The sequence below is a fragment of the Lemur catta genome, chromosome 15, assembly GCF_020740605.2.
Source record: "Lemur catta isolate mLemCat1 chromosome 15, mLemCat1.pri, whole genome shotgun sequence".
Taxonomy (NCBI): domain Eukaryota; kingdom Metazoa; phylum Chordata; class Mammalia; order Primates; family Lemuridae; genus Lemur; species Lemur catta.
Window position 1 is genome coordinate 38,687,425 of NC_059142.1, and position 23,487 is coordinate 38,710,911.

At 41.6% G+C, this 23,487-nt stretch overlaps 4 protein-coding genes across 12 annotated transcripts; 1 reads left to right on the forward strand and 3 right to left on the reverse strand.

Moving 5' to 3' along the window:
* LOC123620901 (keratin-associated protein 4-2-like) lies at window positions 1-696 on the reverse strand. 6 transcript variants are annotated; one of them, XM_045526479.1, is made up of 2 exons: window positions 551-696; window positions 1-505 (listed from the first exon to the last, which is right to left on the reverse strand). In XM_045526479.1, the coding sequence occupies exons 1-2, from the start codon at window positions 694-696 to the stop codon at window positions 1-3; spliced, it is 651 nt and encodes a 216-aa protein (XP_045382435.1). The 6 variants fall into 6 exon arrangements, with proteins under 6 accessions (XP_045382435.1, XP_045382438.1, XP_045382434.1 ...); XM_045526482.1 differs by having other exon boundaries at window positions 1-370; window positions 497-696; XM_045526478.1 differs by having other exon boundaries at window positions 1-430; window positions 476-696.
* Window positions 697-8,942: 8,246 nt separating this feature from the next.
* LOC123620903 (keratin-associated protein 4-12-like) lies at window positions 8,943-9,398 on the reverse strand. 2 transcript variants are annotated; one of them, XM_045526484.1, is made up of 2 exons: window positions 9,253-9,398; window positions 8,943-9,207 (listed from the first exon to the last, which is right to left on the reverse strand). In XM_045526484.1, the coding sequence occupies exons 1-2, from the start codon at window positions 9,396-9,398 to the stop codon at window positions 8,943-8,945; spliced, it is 411 nt and encodes a 136-aa protein (XP_045382440.1). The 2 variants fall into 2 exon arrangements, with proteins under 2 accessions (XP_045382440.1, XP_045382439.1); XM_045526483.1 differs by having other exon boundaries at window positions 8,943-9,398.
* A 5,874-nt stretch (window positions 9,399-15,272) lies between these two features.
* On the reverse strand, window positions 15,273-15,803 carry LOC123620904 (keratin-associated protein 4-6-like). Its single transcript, XM_045526485.1, has one exon. The coding sequence runs from the start codon at window positions 15,801-15,803 to the stop codon at window positions 15,273-15,275; it is 531 nt and encodes a 176-aa protein (XP_045382441.1).
* A 5,927-nt stretch (window positions 15,804-21,730) lies between these two features.
* Window positions 21,731-22,415, forward strand: LOC123620905 (keratin-associated protein 4-12-like). Of its 3 annotated transcripts, none has more exons than XM_045526489.1 (2): window positions 21,789-22,054; window positions 22,145-22,406. In XM_045526489.1, the coding sequence occupies exons 1-2, from the start codon at window positions 21,789-21,791 to the stop codon at window positions 22,404-22,406; spliced, it is 528 nt and encodes a 175-aa protein (XP_045382445.1). The 3 variants fall into 3 exon arrangements, with proteins under 3 accessions (XP_045382443.1, XP_045382445.1, XP_045382444.1); XM_045526488.1 differs by having other exon boundaries at window positions 21,789-21,934; window positions 21,980-22,406; XM_045526487.1 differs by having other exon boundaries at window positions 21,731-22,415.
* The last annotated feature ends 1,072 nt before the right edge of the window (window positions 22,416-23,487 follow it).

Here is a 23,487-nt window from a genome sequence, read left to right on the forward strand (position 1 = left end):
TCAGCAGCAAGAACTGCCACCGCAGCTGGGGCGGCAGCAGGTAGTTCTACAGCAGGTGGTCTGGCAGCAGGTGGGGCGGCAGCAACTGGAGATGCAGCAGCTGGGGCGGCAGCAGGTGGGCTGGCAGCACAGAGACTGGCAGCAGGTGGGCCTGCAGCAGCTGGACACACAGCAGCTGGGGCGGCAGCAGGTTGTTCTATAGCAGGTGGTCTGGCAGCAGGTGGGGCGGCAGCAGCTGGAGATGCAACAGCTGGGGCGGCAGCAGGTGGGCTGGCAACACACAGACTGGCAGCAGGTGGGCCTGCAGCAGCTGGACACACAGCAGCTGGGGCGGCAGCAGGTGGTTCTGCAGCAGGTGGTCTGGCAGCAGCTGGGTTGGCAACAACTGGAGATACAGCAAGAAGGCCTGTAGCAACTAGAAATGCAGCAGCTTGGGCGGCAGCAGGTGGGCTGGCAGCACACAGACTGGCAGCACTGGGGCCTGCAGCAGCTGGACACACAGCAGCTGGGGCGGCAGCAGGTGGGCTGGCAGCACACAGACTGGCAGCACTGGGGCCTGCAGCAGCTGGACACACAGCAGCTGGGGCGGCAGCAGGTGGTCCTGCAGCAGGTGGTCTGGCAGCAGCTGGGTTGGCAGCAGGTCTCCTGGCCACAGCCCTGGTCAGAGCAGACGGAGCCACAACAGGAGCTGACCATGGTGTCAGAGGGTGGAGGTTCTGGGTGGGTTTCCAGGAGAATCAGGTTCTGGAGTTTGGAAATCTCCTTGTGCCACAGCCTCTTATATACTGCCCCATTTTCCTGTTGCCAACACATTTTCCTTGTTTTTGTTTACTCAGCAGCTAAGTAATTATCAGATTACACAATAATGTTTGTCCATTTAATGGCTTAAACTTGTTGGAAAGAAAATTTTCTTGTCCAGATGTAAGAACTTCTCTCCCATCTGCCTGTCCTCCTGATTCACACCTCGATGGCATCTTCTAGACCACATTTCCTTCATCTTCCTCCACAGAGGGCTCTCATGTGACCCTCTGCATTTGGAATTACATCTGTCACTCTTCCCTTCTGCACCCCCTACCAGGATGCGATTGGTCAGTCACCCTTCTGGTTCTGCATTTCTTCAATGACCATGGGAGGAAAACCCATCTGCCTAGTGGGCATCTGGCCTGGGACAAGAGGAAAAGGACCTAGTCTGTGGCTCATGTTTGATCAATGAAGAAGGAGTCAGTGCTATGTGTGTGTGACCATGGTGACCTTTGCAACTGTTGCAATGGCTTTCCCTGGATGTTTCAAACTTTAGGTCATGTTCTATATCCTGAAACCCTGGCAGGCAACCTACCTGTATAGTTGGGGTAACTACAGGCTCCACAGTTTCTTACATTGCTACTCTGCTGTTTTGTATGTTTCATGTCTCTCCAGCTGGTCACTTAGCTTCTGGGTGACATAGCCACATTTGCAATCTTTATTGCAATTAAAAATATTTCATCAATAGAGCAAAAAAATGTTGAATAATAAGAATATGCCTCTCTACTCCTTCCTTATCAAGTCATTTATAAAAAAAAGTAGAATTTGCTTCTCATCAGAACCTACTTCCAGAGCTGAGATATCTATGGCATTTCAAATGTCAGTGGATCTTAGTAAATTCTACCTTCCTGAATTACTATTTCTACGTATCCTCTTATCCTCTGTGTAGTGCTCTAACTTAAGTGTGCATCAGAGTCACCTGCAGGACTTGTTAAAACCCAGATTTCTACGTCTACTCCTAGAGTTTCTGGTTGCTGGGTAGAACCCCAGTTCTAACTAGAGCCCAGGTGATGTTGACGGTAAAGGTTCAATGACCCCACTTAGAGACCTCCTGCTTCATTCTGTTAATTCAATGCAGAAGCACCTACATGAAGGTCCTGCCTTGTTTACAAAACAGAAATGGATACTGTGAGAGACACAGGTCGCCAGCCACTGGGGTTACAACTGTGGTTTAGAGTCTCCCCTGGGGAGTCATAGTTTACTGGGAGGACCACACACATGTAGCTACCGCATGCACGTAATTGTAATATAGCATGGCAAAGTGACATCAAAGGAGCTCATCCTATGTCACATAATTGAAATGAAAGAATTGTACTTGGAGCAAATTAGCTAACGTGACACGTTGGTAGATTTATTAATAAAATTTTAATCAGTTTTTATTTACTTTTTATGATGTAGTAAAACTTACATTGAAATGCGCAAATCCTAAGTGCACTATCTGATGAGTTTTGATAAGTGAATACCTCCACGGAACCCCCACACCCATCAAGATAAAGAGCATTTTCATTAAACCAGAAAGTTCCCAAATGTCACTTCAGTAACATAAGGCAGGCACTGTCCTAATATTTCTTCACCATAGATTTGTTTTGATCTAGAACTTCAAATAAATGACATAAAATGTAATTTTTTTTTTCTGTTTGGCATCTTTAGCTTGGCTTATGTCTGTGAGAGTCACTGATGTTGGTGCCTGTATCTCTAGTTCATTCAGAGCCATATGAACGAATGCCAATGGTTCGTTTCAACTATTACCAACCAATGTCATGGCAGGGTGCCCAACTGTCCCTGTTTGCCCAGGACTGAGGGACTTCCCAGAACTCAGGACTTTCATAGCTAGAACCAGGGAAGTCCCAGACAAACAGACTAGTTGGTCACCTTATGATGGCATCCTTAAAGTTCTGAATTAAAGCCATTTAAAGACCAAGCCACTTTTTTAATATTTTTTATCACATTAGCATGCTTAACAAACACTTGATTTACATGTTTTTATTTTATAGGCATGTGTTTTCAGAGGCTGGAGAACATGAAAGATTTAAAGTATTCTTTTGTGAGTGAATAAGATGTCCTGAGAGGGGAGATTTTCACTTGATATGCTGTGTAGGAGAGGATGAGGAGAAAATAAAAACATAAAAGAAAAAGATTTTGATTATGATGGGAGAGGTTTCTATTTAAATTTGTGGAGATTAAGAGAACCCTATTGTCACAGCTACAAAGTCAGGGTATATTCTCTTGTGGAGAAATGTATAGAGCATCATAGCCTCTAAAGAAGGGTTCTCAAAGTTGGCTGCATGTTGAAATCACCTGGGGAGTGTTAGAAACTACCAATGCCTGGTCTTGCCCAGAAAAATTCTGACTTAACTCATCTGGGGTATGGCCTGGACATTGGAATTTTTTAAAGCTCCTCAGGTAGTCCTAATGCGCAGCCAAGCTTGAGACCAACCTCCTTAAGCTGTCTGTATTATAGTCATTTGTTTAATATTAAATTGGAAACAGAAGTGATAAAATGATTAAAATACAATTGGTAGTATCTGTATAATATAGAAAATGGTCCTGGATTTGAAACATTGAACTTTGAGCATTGCAGAATGAAACACTGATAATTCTCTTTACTATTTTAGATCATTCTAATACCACAGCCAACAGTTCCATATGGATGAGAATGGAATGTTAGGGTAGGAACCACATGGGAAATTATTGCAGATAGCACCCTGGGTTTTTGTTTGTTTGTTTGTTTGTTTTTGACAGAGTCTCGCTCTGTTACCCGGGTTAGAGTGAGTGCCATGGCGTCAGGCTAGCTCACAGCAACCTCAAACTCCTGGGCTTAAGAAATCCTATTGCCTTAGCCTCCCGAGTACTGGGACTACAGGCATGTGCCACCATGCCCAGCTAATTTTTTCTATATATATTTTTAGTTGGCCAGATAATTTCTTTCTATTTTTAGTAGAGATGGGGGGAGGGCATCTCACTCTTGCTCAGGCTGGTCTCGAACTCCTGACCTCGAGCGATCCACCTGCCTCTGCCTCCCAGAGTGCTAGGATTATAGGTGTGAGCCACCACGCCCGGCCAAGCACCCTGGGATTTTTAAAAAACAAAACTCAAAAGCACAAGAAGCATCACTCTAGGTACTTCTTGCTAAGGTTTACCCATAGTCTGGTGAAGTAGAATTGATAACAGGAGGACCATACACACAAATTATATAAAGTCTACCTATACTGTACCGCTTTTATTACACAGAATAGTAAAGTGTTTTTTCTTTTATGGACTTTTTTCTTTTTAAACTAATTTGTTTATAGAATTCAATGATATAAGGCCTCAGTCAGGTAAACATCAAGGAAATTTGTATGAAGTAAACCCAACTGATATTTTTAATCACCGTCGAGGTAACCTAGACTCATCATATTAATATACCTTTTAAAGAATGGCATGAGAAAAGCTTTTCTTATCAAGTATCACATATATTATGCTAGTACTCAATCATTTTAAATGTCTAGTATGCATTTTGTCTGGAGCTAAAAATTAACAATTATTAGGTGAATTATAGCGACATAGTTAATATATCATGATCTAAATATAGATGCCCTGAATAGACATGTCTAAGTGATGGAGAAATTAACATATTTACAATTCAATTAAGTTCCTGTTTATAATAAAAATCAAACTCTATTATAGTATTCAAGAATAGGTTGGGTGTGATGGCTCACGCCTATATTCCCAGCATTTCAGGATGCCAAAACAGGAAGATTGCTTGAGGCCAGGAATTTGAAACCAGCCTGGGAAACATAGCAAGATGCCATCTCTACAAAAAATTAGTTGGTGTGGTGGTGCATGCCTATAGTCCCAGCTACTTGTGAGGCTAAGGCAGGAGGATCACTTGAGCCCAGGAGTTTGAGGTTACAGTGAGCTATGATTGTGCCACTCCACTCCAAACTGGGCAACAGAGAGAGATCCTATCTCTAAATATTTGTTTTGAATCTTTAAAAATTATTTAAGAATAAGCATTAAGCAATATTACCAGTCTTGATATGAAGCAGTGTATGTAATCAGAGCAACATTTAAAGTAATCTAAATACCCATATACCATTGATGGAAATATCTCCTTGCTCTAAATTTTCTTCAATCATTGCTTGCTCTAATCTTGATTTTTTTCCTCTTTCAACTACAGAGTTCCAGGATATAATATTGCTTTTTATTTTTTATATATATTTTTTATTCTTATTTCAGCATATTGTGGGGATACAAAAGTTTAGGTTACATATATTGCCCTTGCTTGCCCTCCCCCCCAAATCAGAGCTTCAAGCGTGTCCATCCCCTAGACGGTGCACATCATACTCATTATGTATGTATAAGAAACATCTTCACTATTGGTATAAAAACAGACTTTTAACAGCTTAGCCTCTAGAGAGTTACTGTACATTGTTGCCTTGAGAATGTAATAGAACTGAAGCTAAAGTGACTGGTTACTTCAATTGAATGAGGGACCAGCTGCTATAAAGCTTCTTGAATATATCTCCATCTTGAAAAAAATGCAGAGGAGGTGAATACCATCTTCATCTAACTAACTAGTTCAGACCCCACAAAATCCAGATAGATCATGGCAGATGACAGTGCATCAATGCAAACCCTAGCAAATAAATTGTGGTTGACGTGATGGATACAGAATATTTGCTGGAGCAGATGAACACAGGCTCTGGTACAGGGTGTGTAACAACTGAACTGGCAAATGCATCCTTTTCAATACCCACCAGGACGGACAACCAGAAATGGATCCAGTTCACTTGAAACAGACAGCAGTGTAAATTCACTCTGCTGGCAGAGGGCTACATCACTTCTCCCGTCTATATACTCTAAAGGGATGAAGACCTTTGAAACATCCTACAGAATATCATGTTGATGCATAATATGAATATTGTCATTAATCAGACCTAATAAACAAGAAAGATGAATTGTTATGGATTCCTCAGTAAGATTCATATGCTCCAGAAGATGAGAGATAAATCTGACAAAGGATTCCCAAAGCTGCCACTTGGTATTATTTTCATAAAGTGTTCTATCTAGAGAACACCAGGACATCTCCTGCTGATTATCTGACCTGCCGGCAAGAGAGCATCATTGAGCCCCTGATAAGGTGCCATCTGTGAGGAGACCAGCCAGTGACTTGCTCCTGATGGGACTGACATGCAGCCTGGGTGTGGTTTGCATTTTCTATTTGCTGTGCCTCAGCCAGCACCGTTATACAAGGGCCCAAGAGCACTTGATGTAGCAGCAAAGAATCCACCATAACTTCATCTTTGACCAAAGGACCCCATATACAGCAAATGATGGGTGGCAGTGGGCAATGACCACGGGATCGACTGATCCTACTTTATACTGCACCATCCAGAAACAACTGAATGGGTAGTATGATGAAGCCACCTTTTGAAGCCATAGCTGAGGTGCCAGCATGGACATGACACCCTGTGAGGATGGAGCACTAGCCCCCAGGATGCAGTACACACCGTAAACCAAGGACCCCATGTGGTGCTGTGTCCCCAATAGCTAAATTACATTAATACAGAAAACCAGGGGGTGGAAAGAGGAGCTGCCCCACATACCTTCAATCCCAGTGACCACTTGGGGGAATGTTTGCTTCCCTCCCATATAAAGTTAGGTTCTGTGCATCTAGAGGCCCTGGCTCCATGAGGGGAAGAGCCACCTCCAGGAGACATAGTAAGGGTCTGACTGGAATTAAAGTTATGGCTGTCACCTTATCACTTTGGGCTTCTAGTGCCAGAGGATCAGCATGTAAAGAAAGGAGCTAGTCACACTGGCGTTTGACCATGTCCTCATAAGGAAGGACGACCACTACTGCACAATGGGGGCAGGGAGGCATATATTTAGCACTTAGGTGAGCCACTAAATTCTCACTGCATTTCCAAATTCAGTTCTCACTGCAAATGAGCAAGTACAAGGGCTATAGCCTGGTAGGGAAATAGTAACCAGGGCTCGGAACTCTCAGGATGAGGACCAAGGTTAGTTACTCCACCAGGCATGTCACCTACACCAGCCCAAGTGCTGCCCACTAACCCTCCTCTTGTAAGTTCCTCTAGAAATTGTGACCAGTTGGAGTGAGCTTAATGAGAGAAATAAGTGGAGCTGAGCAGTGCCGGGGTGGGCTGTACGGTGCCCTATCCAGATCCCTTTCACCGGGAAGGTGCCCCCACTCCACACTAGTGTGAGTGCCGACTGCCAGTGGCTCACGCTGTTCACCCGCACTGCACTCCAGGTGGTTGTCCTTAGCTCGTAGGAGCCACCACTCTGGAGGTTTCTGCCTTCTCTGCACCCCCTTCTATTCCCACAGGGTGGCCCACAGCTACTGATGTTGGAGTACAAAGGTCCAATCACTTTGCCTCTTGGAGCAGCAATTCCAGAATACCATTCACACACTAGAGCTTCCTGTGGAGTCAGAATAGAACTCCAACTACATTTTGTCTCAGATTCTTCTACTACTTTATCCTGTCCCCCACAGTGTCCAACAGATTTATCCTGAGGTCATTTTCTTATAAATCACATGTGCAAGAATCCCTTCTTTATGATCTAATTTTTGTGAATCCAACTTAGCACACATAGCTTAGGGCACAACCTTTCCAATCACAACCTTCACTAGGATGAGAGTTACTAACATGGTGATTTTACCCTGTCCCTCAGGTATAATGCTGTGAAAGAAAAAAGATTGAAGGCAATTAATCTAAAAAAAAGCCTGTGCAAATTTGAAAGGAAGAAATAGCTAAATGTTCAGGAGATAAACCAGTTTAGATGACAGTAAACTCGAGAACTGACCATAACGCTGTGGTGAGCGTTCTTACTGTACAAAAGTGTTTTGAATGGTGCTGAAACTGAGATTAGGAGCACTGGTGTCTTAGACTGGGTTTCCTCGGGAGCAACCCAGAAAAGGAATTTGAGTTCAGGTGGATACATTTGGGAGATCAACCCAAAAAGTACTGCAAGGAACTTAGAAAATAGGCCGGGCGCGGTGGCTCACTCCTGTAATCCTAGCACTCTGGGAGGCCGAGGTGGGTGGATCGTTTGAGCTCAGGGGTTCGAGACCAGCCTGAGCAAGAGCAAGACCCTGTCTCTACTAAAAATAGAAGAAAATTAGCTGGACAACTAAAAATATATATAGAAAAAATTAGCTGGGCATAGTGGCGCATGCCTGTAAGTCCCAGCTACTCGGGAGACTGAGGCAGGAGGATCGCTTGAGCCCAGGAGTTTGAGGTTGCTGCGAGCTGGGCTGACGCCACAGCACTCTAACCCGGGCAACAGAGTGAGACTCTGTGTCAAAAAAAACAAATAAATAACAAAAATAAAAAGAAAATCAGGGAAGAAAAGAAAGTCAATATACAGTGAGTTAATGAGCAAAAAAGTCCTGTAGGCAGCTGCGGTTCACTCCCACTGAGGACCTCTGCAAGACAGGGATGACATAGCCCCCACTAGATGAGAAGTAAGCTAGGCTGCTAGGGCATTTATCCACCAGCTCCCATTCATTGGGTGAATGCTGTTCCTAGAGGCTTAAACTCTCCAGTCCAGAGCTTGCTCCGTTATTCAGAGAAAGTCCTCAGGCACAGAGCTCCAGGTGCTTGCTCTAAATAACCATCTTCGTATATTAGAATGAAGAGTGCTGGGGGAATGGAGGTGGAGCCCCTGAAATCATCTGCTATAGTCTTCTCCCTCTGCAGGGAAGAAGAACAGGGAAATGGACAAGTAGACAACAATTCAAGAAGGAAAAATAATGAGACGTGATGCCCGTACATTTGTATGCTCAGAAAATTAAGATTTATTGAAGATGTAGGAATATCTCCATATGAGAAATTACAGCAAAAAGCAAATATTTCAATTGGGGTGACATGGTAGTTGGAAGATTTCAGAAAAAATTCAAACTTGTGTTCATTTGGTAGAGTAATAGTAACAGGGTCAGTGGGGGGAGTATATTTGGAGGCCAAATTGAATCTAAAAATTAGTTGGAACTGAACTTTTGCAATTGGCCTGACATGATTTATCTCACAGATGCACTACATCAAGAGTGTTGGTTGATGAGGAATAGATGAATGCAGGTCAGAGCGCTCAGCAGCAAGAACCACTAGAACACTTGGGCAGCAGCAGTGGGTGGTCTAGCAGCAGCTGGGGCGGCAGCAGGTGGTCTGGCAGCAGGTTGGGCGGCAACAACTGGAGATACAGCAAGAAGGCCTGTAGCAACTGGAGATGCAGCAGCTGGGGCGACAGCAGGTGGTCCTGCAGCAGGTGGTCTGGCAGCAGCTGGGTTGGCAGCAGGTGGGCTGGCAGCACACAGACTGGCAGCACTGTGGCCTGCAGCAGCTGGACACACAGCAGCTGGGGCGGCAGCAGGTGGTCCTGCAGCAGGTGGTCTGGCAGCAGCTGGGTTGGCAGCAGGTGGGCTGGCAGCACACAGACTGGCAGCACTGGGGCCTGCAGCAGCTGGACACACAGCAGCTGGGACGGCAGCAGGTGGTCCTGCAGCAGGTGGTCTGGCAGCAGCTGGGTTGGCAGCAGGTCTCCTGGCCACAGCCCTGGTCAGAGCAGACGGAGCCACAATAGGAGTTGACCATGGTGTCAGAGGGTGGAGGTTCCAGGTGGGTTTCCAGGAAGGTAGGTTTGGAGGGTTTGGAAGTCTCCTTACCCAGGTTGCCTTTTATACCCTGCTAAGGGGCTGCTGTCATTAAATGCAGCACTCTTTCCTTGTTATTGTTTTTCCTGATAAATAGGCAATTATCAAATTAGGCAAGTTTGTTTTCCTGGTTAAATTTTCAACATGGATGGAAAACATTTCCTTTCCTGATGTGTGAGGTTTCCTCTAATCAGCTCTTCCTGAATCACCTCTTGTGTCCTTCTTGCTTTAGCTTCCTCAAAGACAGCCACCACATGACATTCTGCCTCTAGGTGCTACGTGCTTCAGTCTCCTACTGCTGGTACCTCACGTCAGCCCTTGGGTGATGATGCTTCTGATAGTCCCATAATTCTTTCTGGTGACTCAGGAGGATAGAGCTGTGTTGTATTCTGATGGCTCTTCCATTATGGGTTAAGTGGGCAGTGAGGATTTGAATGTGAAACTGGTGACCAAGACTCTTAGGACGTATCTCCTTCTCTACTTTCTCCACTGTGAATCATGACCCATTTTCTAGACTTTTTAATGGGAAAAACAGGACTGTTTTAAGGTGGACAGCCAAGTCATGGAATTTTGATGTTTCTTTTTCTCCAGAGTCAAACTTCCAGCACTCAGTTTTAGGGCCTCTTGGGGATATTGGCTGCAAGAGATCAGGGGTGCTAAAGGGTTAAGTTCCCCCAATTCTCTGCTCTGTGGGGCTGATTTTCCTTCTGACTTTGCCTTTTCGTCTTTCTGGCTTTAACAGCACACACCAACTCATCCTCTGTGTTTCCAAGATTTACTTGCCAACCTAAGATAGATGACCCAGTGTCCTTGCCGTATACATTTCCCTGAACCTGGAGGTTAAGGAAACCCATAGAAAGAGGTAGTAACATTCTGTGTTTATGCCATATTCTCCCAAATCTGTGTCACTTTCCGCTTTAGGATAGTCTTGGGGTAGCAGTTTCTGTGTAGACTCTTTAGGTGTCTGACAGCTGTGAACATGTTGACTGTTGAGAGTCTTTCCATAAAATATGATCATCGAAATATTTGGGGCCAGGAAGTCAGGAAAGAGTGAATATGCTGAGTGGCAGAATCACGGTTCCACATGCTTTAGATGTGCTTGCACAGGAGACCAAATCTAGCAGGATGAAATATTGGAGCCAATACTAGATCTATAGGAGTGGTTATTAATATGGCCTGGCACGTGAGATTGAACAGGAGTACATATATCTAAATTTCTTGGGAGAATTTATATAAACTACCCATATGCCCTAAGCTTGTATCCACTCGAAGCATTCCTTCACCAGGTATAATATTGCAGGTTGAGTATCCCTTATCTGAAAATCCAAAATCCCAAACTTTTTGACTGCTGACATGACACCCAAAGCAAACGTTCAATGGAGCATTTTGGATTTTGGGTTTTGGGATTATGATTACTCAACCAGTATAATGTAAATATTCCAAAATCTGAAAAAATTCAAAATTTGAAACACTTCTGCTGCCAAGCACTTCAGATAAGGGTCACTTAACCTGTGTCACCACAGTGAGCCTGTGATTCTGGGCGTCCGGAAGAAAGACAGGTTGAGAACTGCTGGTCTACAAACAACCCGTGTATGTCTATAAGGAGAGACTGAAGCAGTTTGTAATGAAGAAGACTTAGGTGCGTCACACTCTAGTAACCTCAGCATTAGCGCACACTTCCTGCCCTTACTCCTGAGCTAAGCTCTGCATGCAAACCTTGATGCATCAGTCAAAGTGTGTGGTATTTACTGAGGAACAGGAAGCAGTTCTACTCGTTTCTGAATGGTCAGAACACATTTGGAAAATGCAGTTCATTTCAGGCTACATTAAAAGAATAGAGATAAATTGGGTTTTATGAAAAGCAAAGTGGCTATTGATGGCTACATCATGATCAAGGAGGAAAGAGTAGAAAAGCTTTGGAAATTTAACCTAAAAAGAAGGAAACAGAACCAAAGCAATGGCAGTGCAGCCTGCAGGGCTCAGGGTGGGAGATCAGACTTGCCCTGATGCTGCAATAGGCTGACACAGGGTATGTGGGCAGCTCGCAGAGAGAAGCAAATCTGACTCACCATGGGAAGGTGTTTTACGGAATGGGCCCTTTCTGAGATGATCCTGGAGGGGTTTAAGTGTGAGCTGGTGTTGCTGAGACACATTCAAGAAGACCTTGTATTCTGGGAAAAGAGTGATGTCCATGAGGAGTCCTGATGACTGGTGCCCACTGATGGCTCAGTAGAGATCACTTTTATTTATATTAATTGACTGTTTTTTCTTATTGATGTGAATGTGTGTGTTTGTATATGTTGCTCAGGATATGTTTAGATTATGTTGATAAATATGTCATAATTTCTTAACACTTTTATTTCCTTCCAGATTTATTGAGGAATAATTGACAAATAGAATCATATGTATCTTAGGCATACAACATGATACTTTGATATATATTGTGAAATGATTACCAGAGTCAAGTTAATTAACACCTCTATCACCTCACCCAGTTATCATTTGTGTGTGTGTGTGTGTGTAGTGAGAACATTGAAGATATACTATTTTAGCAAATTTAAAGTATACAGTATAGTATTATTAACTATGGCCATCATGCTGTGCATTGGATCCCTGGAGCTTATTCATCTTATAACTGAAAATTTGTACTCTGACCAACCTCTCCTCGTTTCCTCTACCCTTGACTTCTGGCAACCATTATTATACTCCCTGTTTCTATGTGTTCAACTTTTTTAGATTCCACATATAAGTGAGATCATACAGTATTTTTTTCTCTGCTTGACTTATTTCACTTACCATAATATCCTCAAGGTGTATCCGTGTTGTCCCAAATGACAAGAATTTCTTCATCTCATGGCCAATAATATTTCATTGTGTATTTGTGTGTGTGTGTGTGTGTGTGTGTGCGTATGATCCTTACAACCTTGCAATTTGCCTGTCTGTGTCTTTGGGGATGAAGTCACCTCTTTCTGGCTTTATAGGTGTGCTTCATCAGGGAAAGACTTTCACAGGTCAACCCAGCCTCTAGACAGGGTAGCTGGCAGCATCTGTGGACAGGTGGGTCTTATTGTTGGGGTCTCTAGCATGGGTAAAGCTTCTGCCCTTGCTCTGAAGTCAGTGGGGCTGCTGTCTGGGCTGTGTGTTCAGGTGTGGCTGGAATCCACGGTCAGGTACAACAACTGAATAATTTCATTTTTATATTGAAGTTTTTATCTAGATGAAATTTGGTTTGATTTAATGAATGAAGTTCTCTCTCTCTCTCTCTTTCCCTCATTTCTTCTTCTTTCATTTTATTCTCCCTTTTTATTTTCCTTTCTTTATTTCTGAAGTTAGCTAGCTACACTATATCAACTTAAAAATAATCCTTCCTTTCTGTACTACCTTTACACCAGCACTTTTATACTATAATCAAGTCCTATAGGCTGTTAGGTCTATTTCTGGACTCTATCAGTAGAAAACTTTACTATCTGAAAATCTCTGGGTTAGAGGTCTTAAAAGAGTGATATAGAACTCTTAGAAATTTATTTTTCCCTACAGCTGTGCTCCCTGGTGAGTGCTAAATCCGCCAGCGTCCCCTAAATATTGGGCATAATTAGGTGGGTCACAAAAATAAATGCAGCGTGCAGTTTATATTTCTAGCAACATGTTTTCCCTTTTTTGTGCCTGTCTGCCTTTCAAAATTTAACAGAGACATAAGCTGATGAGTATCCCAAAAAGTGCTTTTAGATTCTCAGAAGAAGAGTGATACCCTTGGAAGTAAAGACTAGAATATTAGAACTTTTTAGTCCAGGAGAAAATAGATAGGTTTGTTACAAAACTTTTAAAAGGCTTGAAACAAAGAGATAAAGAAAATGAAGACAAATTTGGTAAATCCAAGAATACTGCAATTCAATAGTGTGCCTTGCAACTGAAAAGTGACAAATTTCACCTGCAAGTAGAAAGCCCTAATACATTTCTTTTTTTATTTCAGCTGTTCATGGGGGTACAAAAGCTCAGGTTATATACATTGTCCATGTCCCGCCCATCCCACTGAGTCAGAGCTTCAAGCATGTCCATTCTCCAGACAGTGCGCCTGGCACTCACCATGTAGTCATACCTCCATCCCCTCCCCCCACCCCCTACCTCCCCGAGTACATTTTAATAAATAAGTGAAGAAATAAATCTGACCTTGAAACACCCAAGATGTCCTTCAAGAGGTGAATGGTGGAACAAACCAAACTGTGGTGCATCCTCATCATGGAATACTACTCAGCAAGCAAATGATGCACTCAATAATTCACATGATATCAGGGATTTATGCTGAGCACAAGAAGCCAATAACCAAAAATGACACAATATAAGATTCCATATATAGAACATTTTTGAAATAGAATCACAGAGATGGAGAACATCTCTGGTTGCCAGGCATTGGGGATGATGAGTGGCAGGCAGTGGTGAGGCCTTTCAGAGACAGAATGGTTCTGTATCTTGATCATGACGATGGTTATACAAATCTATGCACGTGATAAAATTGTGTAGAACTACACACACACACACACACACACACACACACACACACGAGGGCATGTGATACTGGTAAAATCTGGCCAGGTGTAGTGGTCACGCCTATAATCCTAGCACTTTGGGAGGCCATGGTGGAAGGATTGCTTGAGACTAGGAGTTCAAGACCAGCCTGAGCAACATAGACTCCGTTTCTCTCTATATATAAAAAAAATTGGCAAGATCCAAACAAGTTCTATGGATTATACCAATGTCAGTTTCCGGGATTTGACATGTATTGTAGTTATGCAAGCTGTAACCACTGGAGAAAACTGAGTGAAGTGTACATGGGACTTTGTCATATTTTTTTCAACTTTCTGTTAATCTATAATAAGTTCAACATAAGAAGAAAAAAAAACTAAGGCTCATTGAAGGTAAAGGGAGCATGCTTTTATTTGTCTACCAGGCACTTTTGTCTCACTGAATTTTTGTGACCTTAACAGGTGGATATTGTGATCCTCTGTTTAGCGCAAAGCCATCCTAGGTCAAGAGAGTTTAAGTGACATGTCCATGATCACAGCTGGTGTGCAGCACAGTCAGAATTCAGCCTGGACTGTGTCTAATTCCCAAGTCCATATTCTATACTCTACACCGAGCTTCCTCTAAATAGGTTTAAATCAACTCAGGGAATATAGTTTATTGAGCACTTTTAAAAAAATATTGGCAGTTAAAACAGGTGGCAGTTGCAATCTATAGCTCTCATGTTATAGGTGTTAGGTTCAGTGATGCCTCTCTTTAGACATTTTCCTGTTTCTGCTATTAGATAGAATTTGGGATTTGATAAAAATCACATTGGAGAATGCCAATTTAATTTTTCAATTTCATGATCCCCTGATAATATGTACTTCAGTATTGTGCAGAAAAAGACAGAAATATACATAGACCATTTCATTAATAAGAAATAATGAGAGATGAGCAGTTTTGGTGCCTTTGAATGCTAAGAAGTTTTATTGAGGAACATCAAGCAATTCCACATGGAAGTGGATTTGACAGAAAAACATTAGAAAGAAAAAAATCTAGAAGGGGAAATTTGAAGACTCCTGCATTTTGAATCAGAATTAGGAATTCTAAAGCAATTTGATGCAGAATCTGACTGCAAATGCTGATTCACCAATAATTAAATGTATCTACAGAAGAGAGTAAATAATAATATAGAGACTGGGGTTTTCCAAATCAGGCCATGGTTGTGTTTGTAAGTCCACATGTTCTGGGAATAGATGCTCTCTTCCTGGACCAAGGAAGGAGCAAGAAGGTTCATGGATCCAGAGCAGGACACTCAGCAGCAAGAACTGCCACCGCAGCTGGGGCGGCAGCAGGTTGTTCTACAGCAGGTGGGGCGGCAGCAGCTGGAGATACAGCAAGAAGGCCTGTAGCAACTAGAAATGCAGCAGCTGGGGCGGCAGCAGGTGGGCTGGCAGCACACAGACTGGCAGCACTGGGGCCTGCAGCAGCTGGAGATGCAGCAGCTGGGGCGGCAGCAGGTGGGGCGGTAGCAACTGGAGATGCAGCAGCTGGGGTGGCAGCAGGTGGGCTGGCAGCACACAGATTGGCAGCACTGGGGCCTGCAGCAGCTGGAGATGCAGCAGCTGGGGCGGCAGCAGGTGGTCCTGTAGCAGGTGGTCTGGTAGCAGGTGGGGCGGCAGCAGGTGGGCTGGCAGCACACAGACTGGCAGCACTGGGGCCTACAGCAGCTGGGGCGGCAGCAGGTGGTCCTGCAGCAGGTGGTCTGGCAGCAGCTGGGTTGGCAGCAGGTCTCCTGGCCACAGCCCTGGTCAGAGCAGACGGAGCCACAATAGGAGTTGACCATGGTGTCAGAGGGTGGAGGTTCCAGGTGGGTTTCCAGGAAGGTAGGTTTGGAAGGTTTGGGAGTCTCCTTACCCAGGTTGCCTTTTATACCCTGCTAAGGGCCTGCTATCATTAGGTGCAGCACTCTTTCCTTGTTATTGTTTTTCATAATAAATAGGCAATTATCAAATTAGGCAAGTTTGTTTTCCTGGTTAGTTTTATCAACATGGATGGAAAGCATTTTTTTTTTCCTGATGTGTTAGAATTCCTCTGGTCAGCTCTTTCCTGAATCACCTTTTGTGTCCTTCTTGCTTTAGCTTCCTCAAAGACAGCCACCACATGACATTCTGCCTCTAGGTGCTACGTGCTTCAGTCTCCTACTGCTGGTACCTCACGTCAGCCCTTGGGTGATGATGCTTCTGATAGGCCCATAATTCTTTCTGGTGACTCAGGAGGATAAAGTTGCATTTTATTCTGATGGCTCTTCCATTATGGGATCAGATGGTTAAATCTATTCCTCGGTATTTTATTTCTTTGGGTGCTATTGTAAATGGGATTGTTTTCTTTCCTGTTTTACCAAATAGTTCGTTATTGTTGCAACTTTACTGAATTTATTTATTATTTTTATGACTTTTAATTATAGTCTTTAAGGTGTTTGTTTCATATAACCAAGTCATCTGTAACTACAGACAATTTTACTTCTTCCTTTTTGGTTTGGATGCTTTTTGTTTCTTTTTTTTGCCTTGTTGCTCTAGCTAGGACATCCAGTACTATGCTGAATAAAAGTAGTGAAAGTGGGCAAGCCTGTCTTCTTCCTGATTTTGAGGAAAAGGGTTTTAGCCTTTTTTTCTTCATTGAGTATAGCGTTAGCAGATTTATTATATAGTTTTTATTGTGCTGAGGGATGTTCCTTCTATACCTAATTTGTTGAGAGTTTTTATCAGGAAAGGATCTTGGATTTTCTCAATTGCTTTTCTTGCTTCTATTGAAATGATCATATGGCTTTTGTTCTTCATTCTTTTAATGTGATTTATTGCATTTATTAATTTGTGGATGTTTAATCATCCTTGCATCCCAGTAATAAATTTCACTGGATTGTGACATAGGATTCTTTTAATGTGTTGTTGAATTTGGCTTGTTAATGTTTTGTTAAGGATTTTTGCCTCTATGTTCATCATGCATATTGGCCTGCAATTTTCTTTTCTTGTAGTGACCCTATTAGTTTTGCTATAAGGGTAATGCTGGCATCACAAACAATGTTTAGAAATACTCTCTCCTCTTCTAAATTCTGAATGAGGTTGAGAAGAATTTGGCATTAATGTTTCTTTAAATGCTTGGTAGAATTCCCCCGTGAAGCCCTCTGGTCCTGAGGTTTTTGTTTTGTCTGGAGATTTTTTATTGCCACTTCAATCCTTTTACTCATTTTTGGTCTGTTCAGATTTTCTATTTCTTCATGACTCTTAGACAAATTGTTTGTTTCTGGGAATTCATCCATGCCTCCTCAGTTATCTGGTTTGTGGGCATGTAATTATTCTTAGTAGTCTTTTATGATACTTTGTATTTCTATAGTATCAGTTGGAATGTCTTTTTTAATTTTTGATTTTATTTATTTGAGTCTTTGCTCTGTTTTTCAAGTTGATCTTTTCTATGGTTTTTCTATTCTCTATTTTATTTCTTTGTGCTCTAATCCTTATTATTTCTTTCCTTCTCCTAACTTTGGGCTTTTTTTTTTTTTTTCTAGTTCCTTGAGGTATAAATTTGGGTATTATTTGAGACTTTTCGTTTTAATGTAAACATTTATTACTATAAACTTTTTTCTTAGAATTACTTTTGCTATATCCCATAAGCTTTGGTAAATTGTGTTTTTTTATTTCATTTTTCTCAAGATATTTTTTATTTCCCTTTTGACTTCTTCTTTGAACCATTGGTTGTTCAGGAACGTGTTGTTTAAGTTTCTACCTTTTTTTATTTTCCAATTTTCCTCCTATTATTGATTTCAAGTTTCATGCAGTTGTAGTTAGAAAAAATACTTCATATGATTTTAATCTTTTTAAATTTGTTAAGATTTGTTTTGTGGCTTAACATATTATCTATTCTAGAGAATATATCATGAGCACCTAAGAAGAATGTATATTCTGCTCCTGTTCGATGGAGTGTTCTGTATATGTTAGGTCTCTTTGGTCTACATTATTGTTCAAATTAATTGTTTTCTTGTTGATTTTCTGCATGGATGATCTGTCCATTGTTGGAAATAAAGTATTGAAGTGCTCTACTGTTATTGCATTGCCATTTATTTCTCTTTTCAGTTACATGAGGGCTGTCTGGAAAGTATCCAGCCATTGTTAATATACTTTTCATATTACATCGTTGGATACTTTCCTACAGCCTTTGTATATTTTATATATATATTCAGTTCTATTAGTTTATATATTTAGATGCTCCCATGTTGGGTGCATAAATATTTATATTGTTATAGCTTCTTGATATACTGATCTCTTTATCATTATATAATGACCTTCATTGTCTTCTGTGATAGTTTTTAACTTAAAGTCTGCTTTGTCTGATATAAGTATAGCCACCTCCTCTCTCTTTTGGTTACCATTTATATGAAATATATTTTTCCACCTCTTCACTTTTAGCCCATGTATGTTCTTAAAGCTAAAGTGAGTCTCTCGTAGACAGCATATTATTGGGCCTTGCCTTTTATCCATTCAACCATTCTATGACTTTTGATTGGAGACTTTAATCCATTTATAGTCAAGGTAATTTCTGATAGATAAGGACTTAATAATGCCATTTTTTTAACTGTTTTTTGTTGTTTTATTGATGTTTTTTTCCTTCCTTTCTTGCTTGCTGTCTTCCTTTGTGATGTGATGACTTTTTCAATAGTACGCTATGATTTCTTTATCTTAACCTTTTATGTATCTACTACAGGTTATCCTTTTATGTTTACCATGAGGCTTACACAGAATATTTTGTAGTTATAAAATTTCATTTTAAGATGATAACAAATTAACTTCAATTGCATTCAAAAATTTTCTACTTATATGTCTCTCCTACCCTCGCTTTTAAGTTATTCATGTTACAATTTACATCTTTTTATATTGTGTATCCAATAACAAATTACTATAGTTATGGTTATTTTTAATATGTTTGCTTTTTAACTTTTATACTAGAATTGAAAGTGACTTATGTATCACCAACACAATATCAGAGAATTCTCACTTTGACTATGTATTTACTTTATGATAACCTTAGTAAATGGAAATTGTGATCTATTCTCTGGAGAAAAACCATCCTAGATTGAAACAGGACCCATATATTTCACCATTCACAAACATTAATTCAAGATGTATAACAGACTTAAATCTAAGACATGAAATCATAAGAATTCTAGAAGAAAATGTTGAAAAAACTCTTCTAGATATCAGCCTAGGCAAAGAATTTATGAAGAAGACCCAAGGGCAATCATAGGAACAACAAAAATAAATAAATGGGACTTGATTAAATTAAAAAGCTTCTGCATAGCCAAGGAAACAATCAACAGAGAAAATAGACAACCTACAGAATGGGAGAAAATATTTGGATACTATACATCTGATATAGTGCTAATAACCAGAATCTACAAAGAACTCAAGCAAATCAGCAAGAAAACATCAAACAACCCCATTAAAAAAGTGGAAAAAAGACATAAACAGAAGCTTTTCAAAAGAAGATAGGCTAATGGCCAATAAACATATGAAAAAACACTCAATGTCACTAATCATAAAAGAAATGCAAATCAAAACCACAATGAGATATTACCTACCTCTAGTAAGAATGGCTTTTATCAAAAAGCCCCCAAATAAAAGATGCTGGTGTGGTTGTGGAGAGAAAGGAACAGTTATACACTGTTGGTAGGATTGGAGATTTTTCAAAGAACTAAAAGTAGACCTACCATTCGATCCAGCAATCCCACTACTGGGTATTTACCCAAAGGAAAAAAATGTCATTTTATCAAAAAGACACTTGTACTACAATGTTTATTGCAGCAAAATTTACAATTGCAAAGATGTGGAAACAACCCTAATGCCCACCAAGATATGAGTGGATTAATAAAATGTGGTATATGTATAGCATGGAATACTACTCAACTACAAAAAACAATGGTGATCTAGCACCTCTTATATTATCCTGGATAGAGATTGAGCCCACCCTTTGAAGTGAGGTATCACAAGGATGGAAAAACATCCACCACATGTGCTTGCCATCAAACTGGTACTAATTGATCAACACTAAGGTGCTCACATGGTAGTAATACTCACTAGGTGCCAGTTAGGTAGGGGGTGTGGGGGGGTTGGCAGTACAGGGAGTGGGGTGGGTAAACCCACAGCTAATGGAGACGGCACAATGTATAGGGGAAGGAGACACTTGTGGCCCTGGCTTGAGTGAGGCAAATGTATTTCATGTAACCAAAATGTTCATAATATCCTGAATTAAAAAAAAACAACATACATACCCAGTATGGGATACCTTTAAACATTAAAAAATAATAATAAAAAATAAAAAGATACTTTACGGAAAAAAAGAAAGAAAATGCAACTTAAAACAGTCAAATACTACTTTCTCTGATGGCCAAAAATAAAAAGTAATGACTGATCATTAGCCTGAACTAATGACTATGTGTAGAAATCAGAAGGTTTATAATTAATAAATGTATAGTGAGACTATAAACCCATGGTACTCCTTGGAGGATCAGTTGACAGTAGTTAAGATTATAAAGGCCAATCTGTGACCCAGTAATCCCACTGGCAGATTCTAAAGGCTGCCCTTACTCATTCTCCTTTGCTGCACCATTTCCTCTCTTGGCATTTATTTAAATGTTGAGGTAGCCCCATAGCTCTACACGTTGCCCTCTTTACCCACACACCCCTCCAGTGCAATTTCACCCAGCTCCCTGACGACCAAGAACACTATGTTCACCACCCTGTTCCATCCCTGATTTCTTCACTGAATCACAGACTTTCTACTTAATATCTTCATTTAAAGTGAATAATATCCACCTCCAAGGTGACATCGTCAGAACAGAACTATTGGTCTCCCTCTTCTCCATATTTATTTCTTTATTTCTTCTTCATATCAGTAAATCGCACTACGGTAGGCTCAGTTGTTAATCTAAAATTCTAGGTGACCCATGATTAATCCCTTTCTCTGCCACTTCACGTCTAAAGCATGAATAAGTCTCCACTTATCCACTGTCCGCCATGTCTCCAAAACATTTCTCAACACGTTCACTTCTCTCTGTTTCCATTGACACTATCTTTGTCTAACAACTATGTTCTCTCACTTGTACTAACATTTTTTCTTTTTAAAAGCAGTGAGTCTTTCCTAAGTGCTTCAGCTTGAAACTGTGGAATGAGATCTGACACCGAGTTTAGAACCTCCTTGGGGTCTGATCATCTCTCTGAGCAACTAACATGCCCACACAGGATCACAGCCATCCCCACTAGAGATGAGACATCTTCCCTCAAATGAGTCTTTCCTGCTAATTCCTTTCCAACGTTTCACCTGACTAGACCATTCTTTGGAAACAAAAGATACATTAGCATTGTGAAAACCATGTTCCATGATTTTCAGGGAGCAATGTACAGATAGCAGGAAAGGTCACACTCAAAAACAATATGTCAGACTCACGTGAGCAGTGTTTTCTAAAAGACCACCTATAGGCCAGAGACAAAGGTGCCTCCCACTAAGGAAGAGATATAAAAGTGTGTCAATTGGAAACACAACAGCACACCAGGAAAAGGAAATGTGTTGGTTTCTCTATTTTGGGGTATTTAACTAGAAACACAGAATTATGTAATTAAATGATTAAGTTTTCCAGTGGGGTAAATAATAACAAGGAAATAATGACATGGTGACAATAGTCCTTCAGCAGGGTATAAAAGGGGATACGACCAAGAAGACTTCCAAACCCAACATCTTCACTCTCCTAGAAACCCACCCAGAACCTCCACCCTCTGACACCATGGTCAGCTCCTGTTGTGGCTCCGTCTGCTCTGACCAGGGCTGTGGCCAGGAGACCTGCTGCCAACCCAGCTGCTGCCAGACCACCTGCTGCAGGACCACCTGCTGCCGCCCCAGCTGTTGTGTGTCCAGCTGCTGCAGGCCCCAGTGCTGCCAGCCTGTGTGCTGCCAGCCCACCTGCTGCCGCCCCAGCTGCTGCCAGACCACCTGCTGCAGGACCACCTGCTGCCGCCCCAGCTGTTGCATCTCCAGCTGCTGCAGGCCCCAGTGCTGCCAATCTGTGTGCTGCCAGCCCACCTGCTGCCACCCCAGCTGCTGCCAGACCACCTGCTGCAAGACCACCTGCTGCCGCCCCAGCTGCTGTGTGTCCAGCTGCTGCAGGCCCCAGTGCTGCCAATCTGTGTGCTGCCAGCCCACCTGCTGCCGCCCCAGCTGCTCTGTGTCCAGCTGCTACCAGCCCCAGTGCTGCCAGCCCACCTGCTGCCGCCCCTGCTGCCGCCCCTGCTGCTGCCTGCGTCCAGTCTGTGGCCGAGTCTCCTGCCACACCACTTGCTATCGGCCAACCTGTGTCATCTCCACCTGCCCCCGCCCCCTGTGCTGCACCTCCTCTTGCTGCTGAGCCAGCTGCCCTAGGCCCACTTCTTCCTTCACCCCTGTCCCCACAGACATAGACCCTTCTTTTGTGCCGACCATTAAGACACATGGAATCTGGTTGACATCACTCCATGGGATGGACTCCTGTTTGCAATGCGCCCATCACCATCCCACTGGCTCTGTGAGAACATTCTGGTTCATCTTAAACTCCCTCTCTCGCTTTCTTTCCCTTCCAATGATGGCACAAAATGTAAATTAATCTGTAATCCACTAGCTAAGAAATCATTCCAATCCTCTAAATTTGTCATTCTGCTTATCACTTTGGGGCTCTAGATTATCCTTCCCAAAGAGGTGGACATTGTCTGCAGGGCTTGCATTGGCACTGATTTCACACCCTCACACCAGGGGTCCAGCTGTGTCTTATATTTTCTCCTAGAGTGAATCTCTTAAGTTTTGTTACTTCTCTGCTTTTTAATAAACTTTTCTGCACATAAAAATTTGTTTGCATGATTCTCTATTGTTTTCACAATCATTCTACTCAGTAACTAGGCAATTATATTTTACACTAATATAGAAAAGAACAATTCATGTTGAAATCACTCTGAAAATAAATGCTGTATCAAATATAGATAACTTAAGATATTAGAACAAAAGTTATTTGTATGCATATGTATGTCTTAATATCCTAAATTTTAAAATATTTAATTCATGTCTTAGCTCTTAATTAAAAAACATTACACCCTTAACACATTATACCTCTTAATACCATTGACTTTATTTTGGAGAAAAGGGTAAACCGAATTTCTAAAAATAAGCGCATGCCAGTGAAAGACAAAAAATCTCCTATAAAGAATTTAAGGTACTCAATTCATTTAATCCAATAAACAATATTTCAGAATTTATCACCACAATGTGGGTTTTATTGCCTATTGAGTTCTGCTGAGAAGAAATGCATATTGAATTTTATTTCATCTGTATGGTATGGTATATTTCTGAGCGTGCTCTTACAATTTTTCTTATAATTCAAATATCTCCACACTTAACATTCTAACATATATAGATCCTGGAAAGCTGAAATTTTAAAACTCATTTTCTCTTTTTAAGGA

Bases quoted from the DNA above. Each gene is read 5' to 3' on its own strand.
- LOC123620901 (XM_045526477.1), bottom strand. From the start codon at position 696: ATGGTCAGCTCCTGTTGTGGCTCCGTCTGCTCTGACCAGGGCTGTGGC.
- LOC123620903 (XM_045526483.1), bottom strand. From the start codon at position 9,398: ATGGTCAACTCCTATTGTGGCTCCGTCTGCTCTGACCAGGGCTGTGGC.
- LOC123620904 (XM_045526485.1), bottom strand. From the start codon at position 15,803: ATGGTCAACTCCTATTGTGGCTCCGTCTGCTCTGACCAGGGCTGTGGC.
- LOC123620905 (XM_045526487.1), top strand. From the start codon at position 21,789: ATGGTCAGCTCCTGTTGTGGCTCCGTCTGCTCTGACCAGGGCTGTGGC.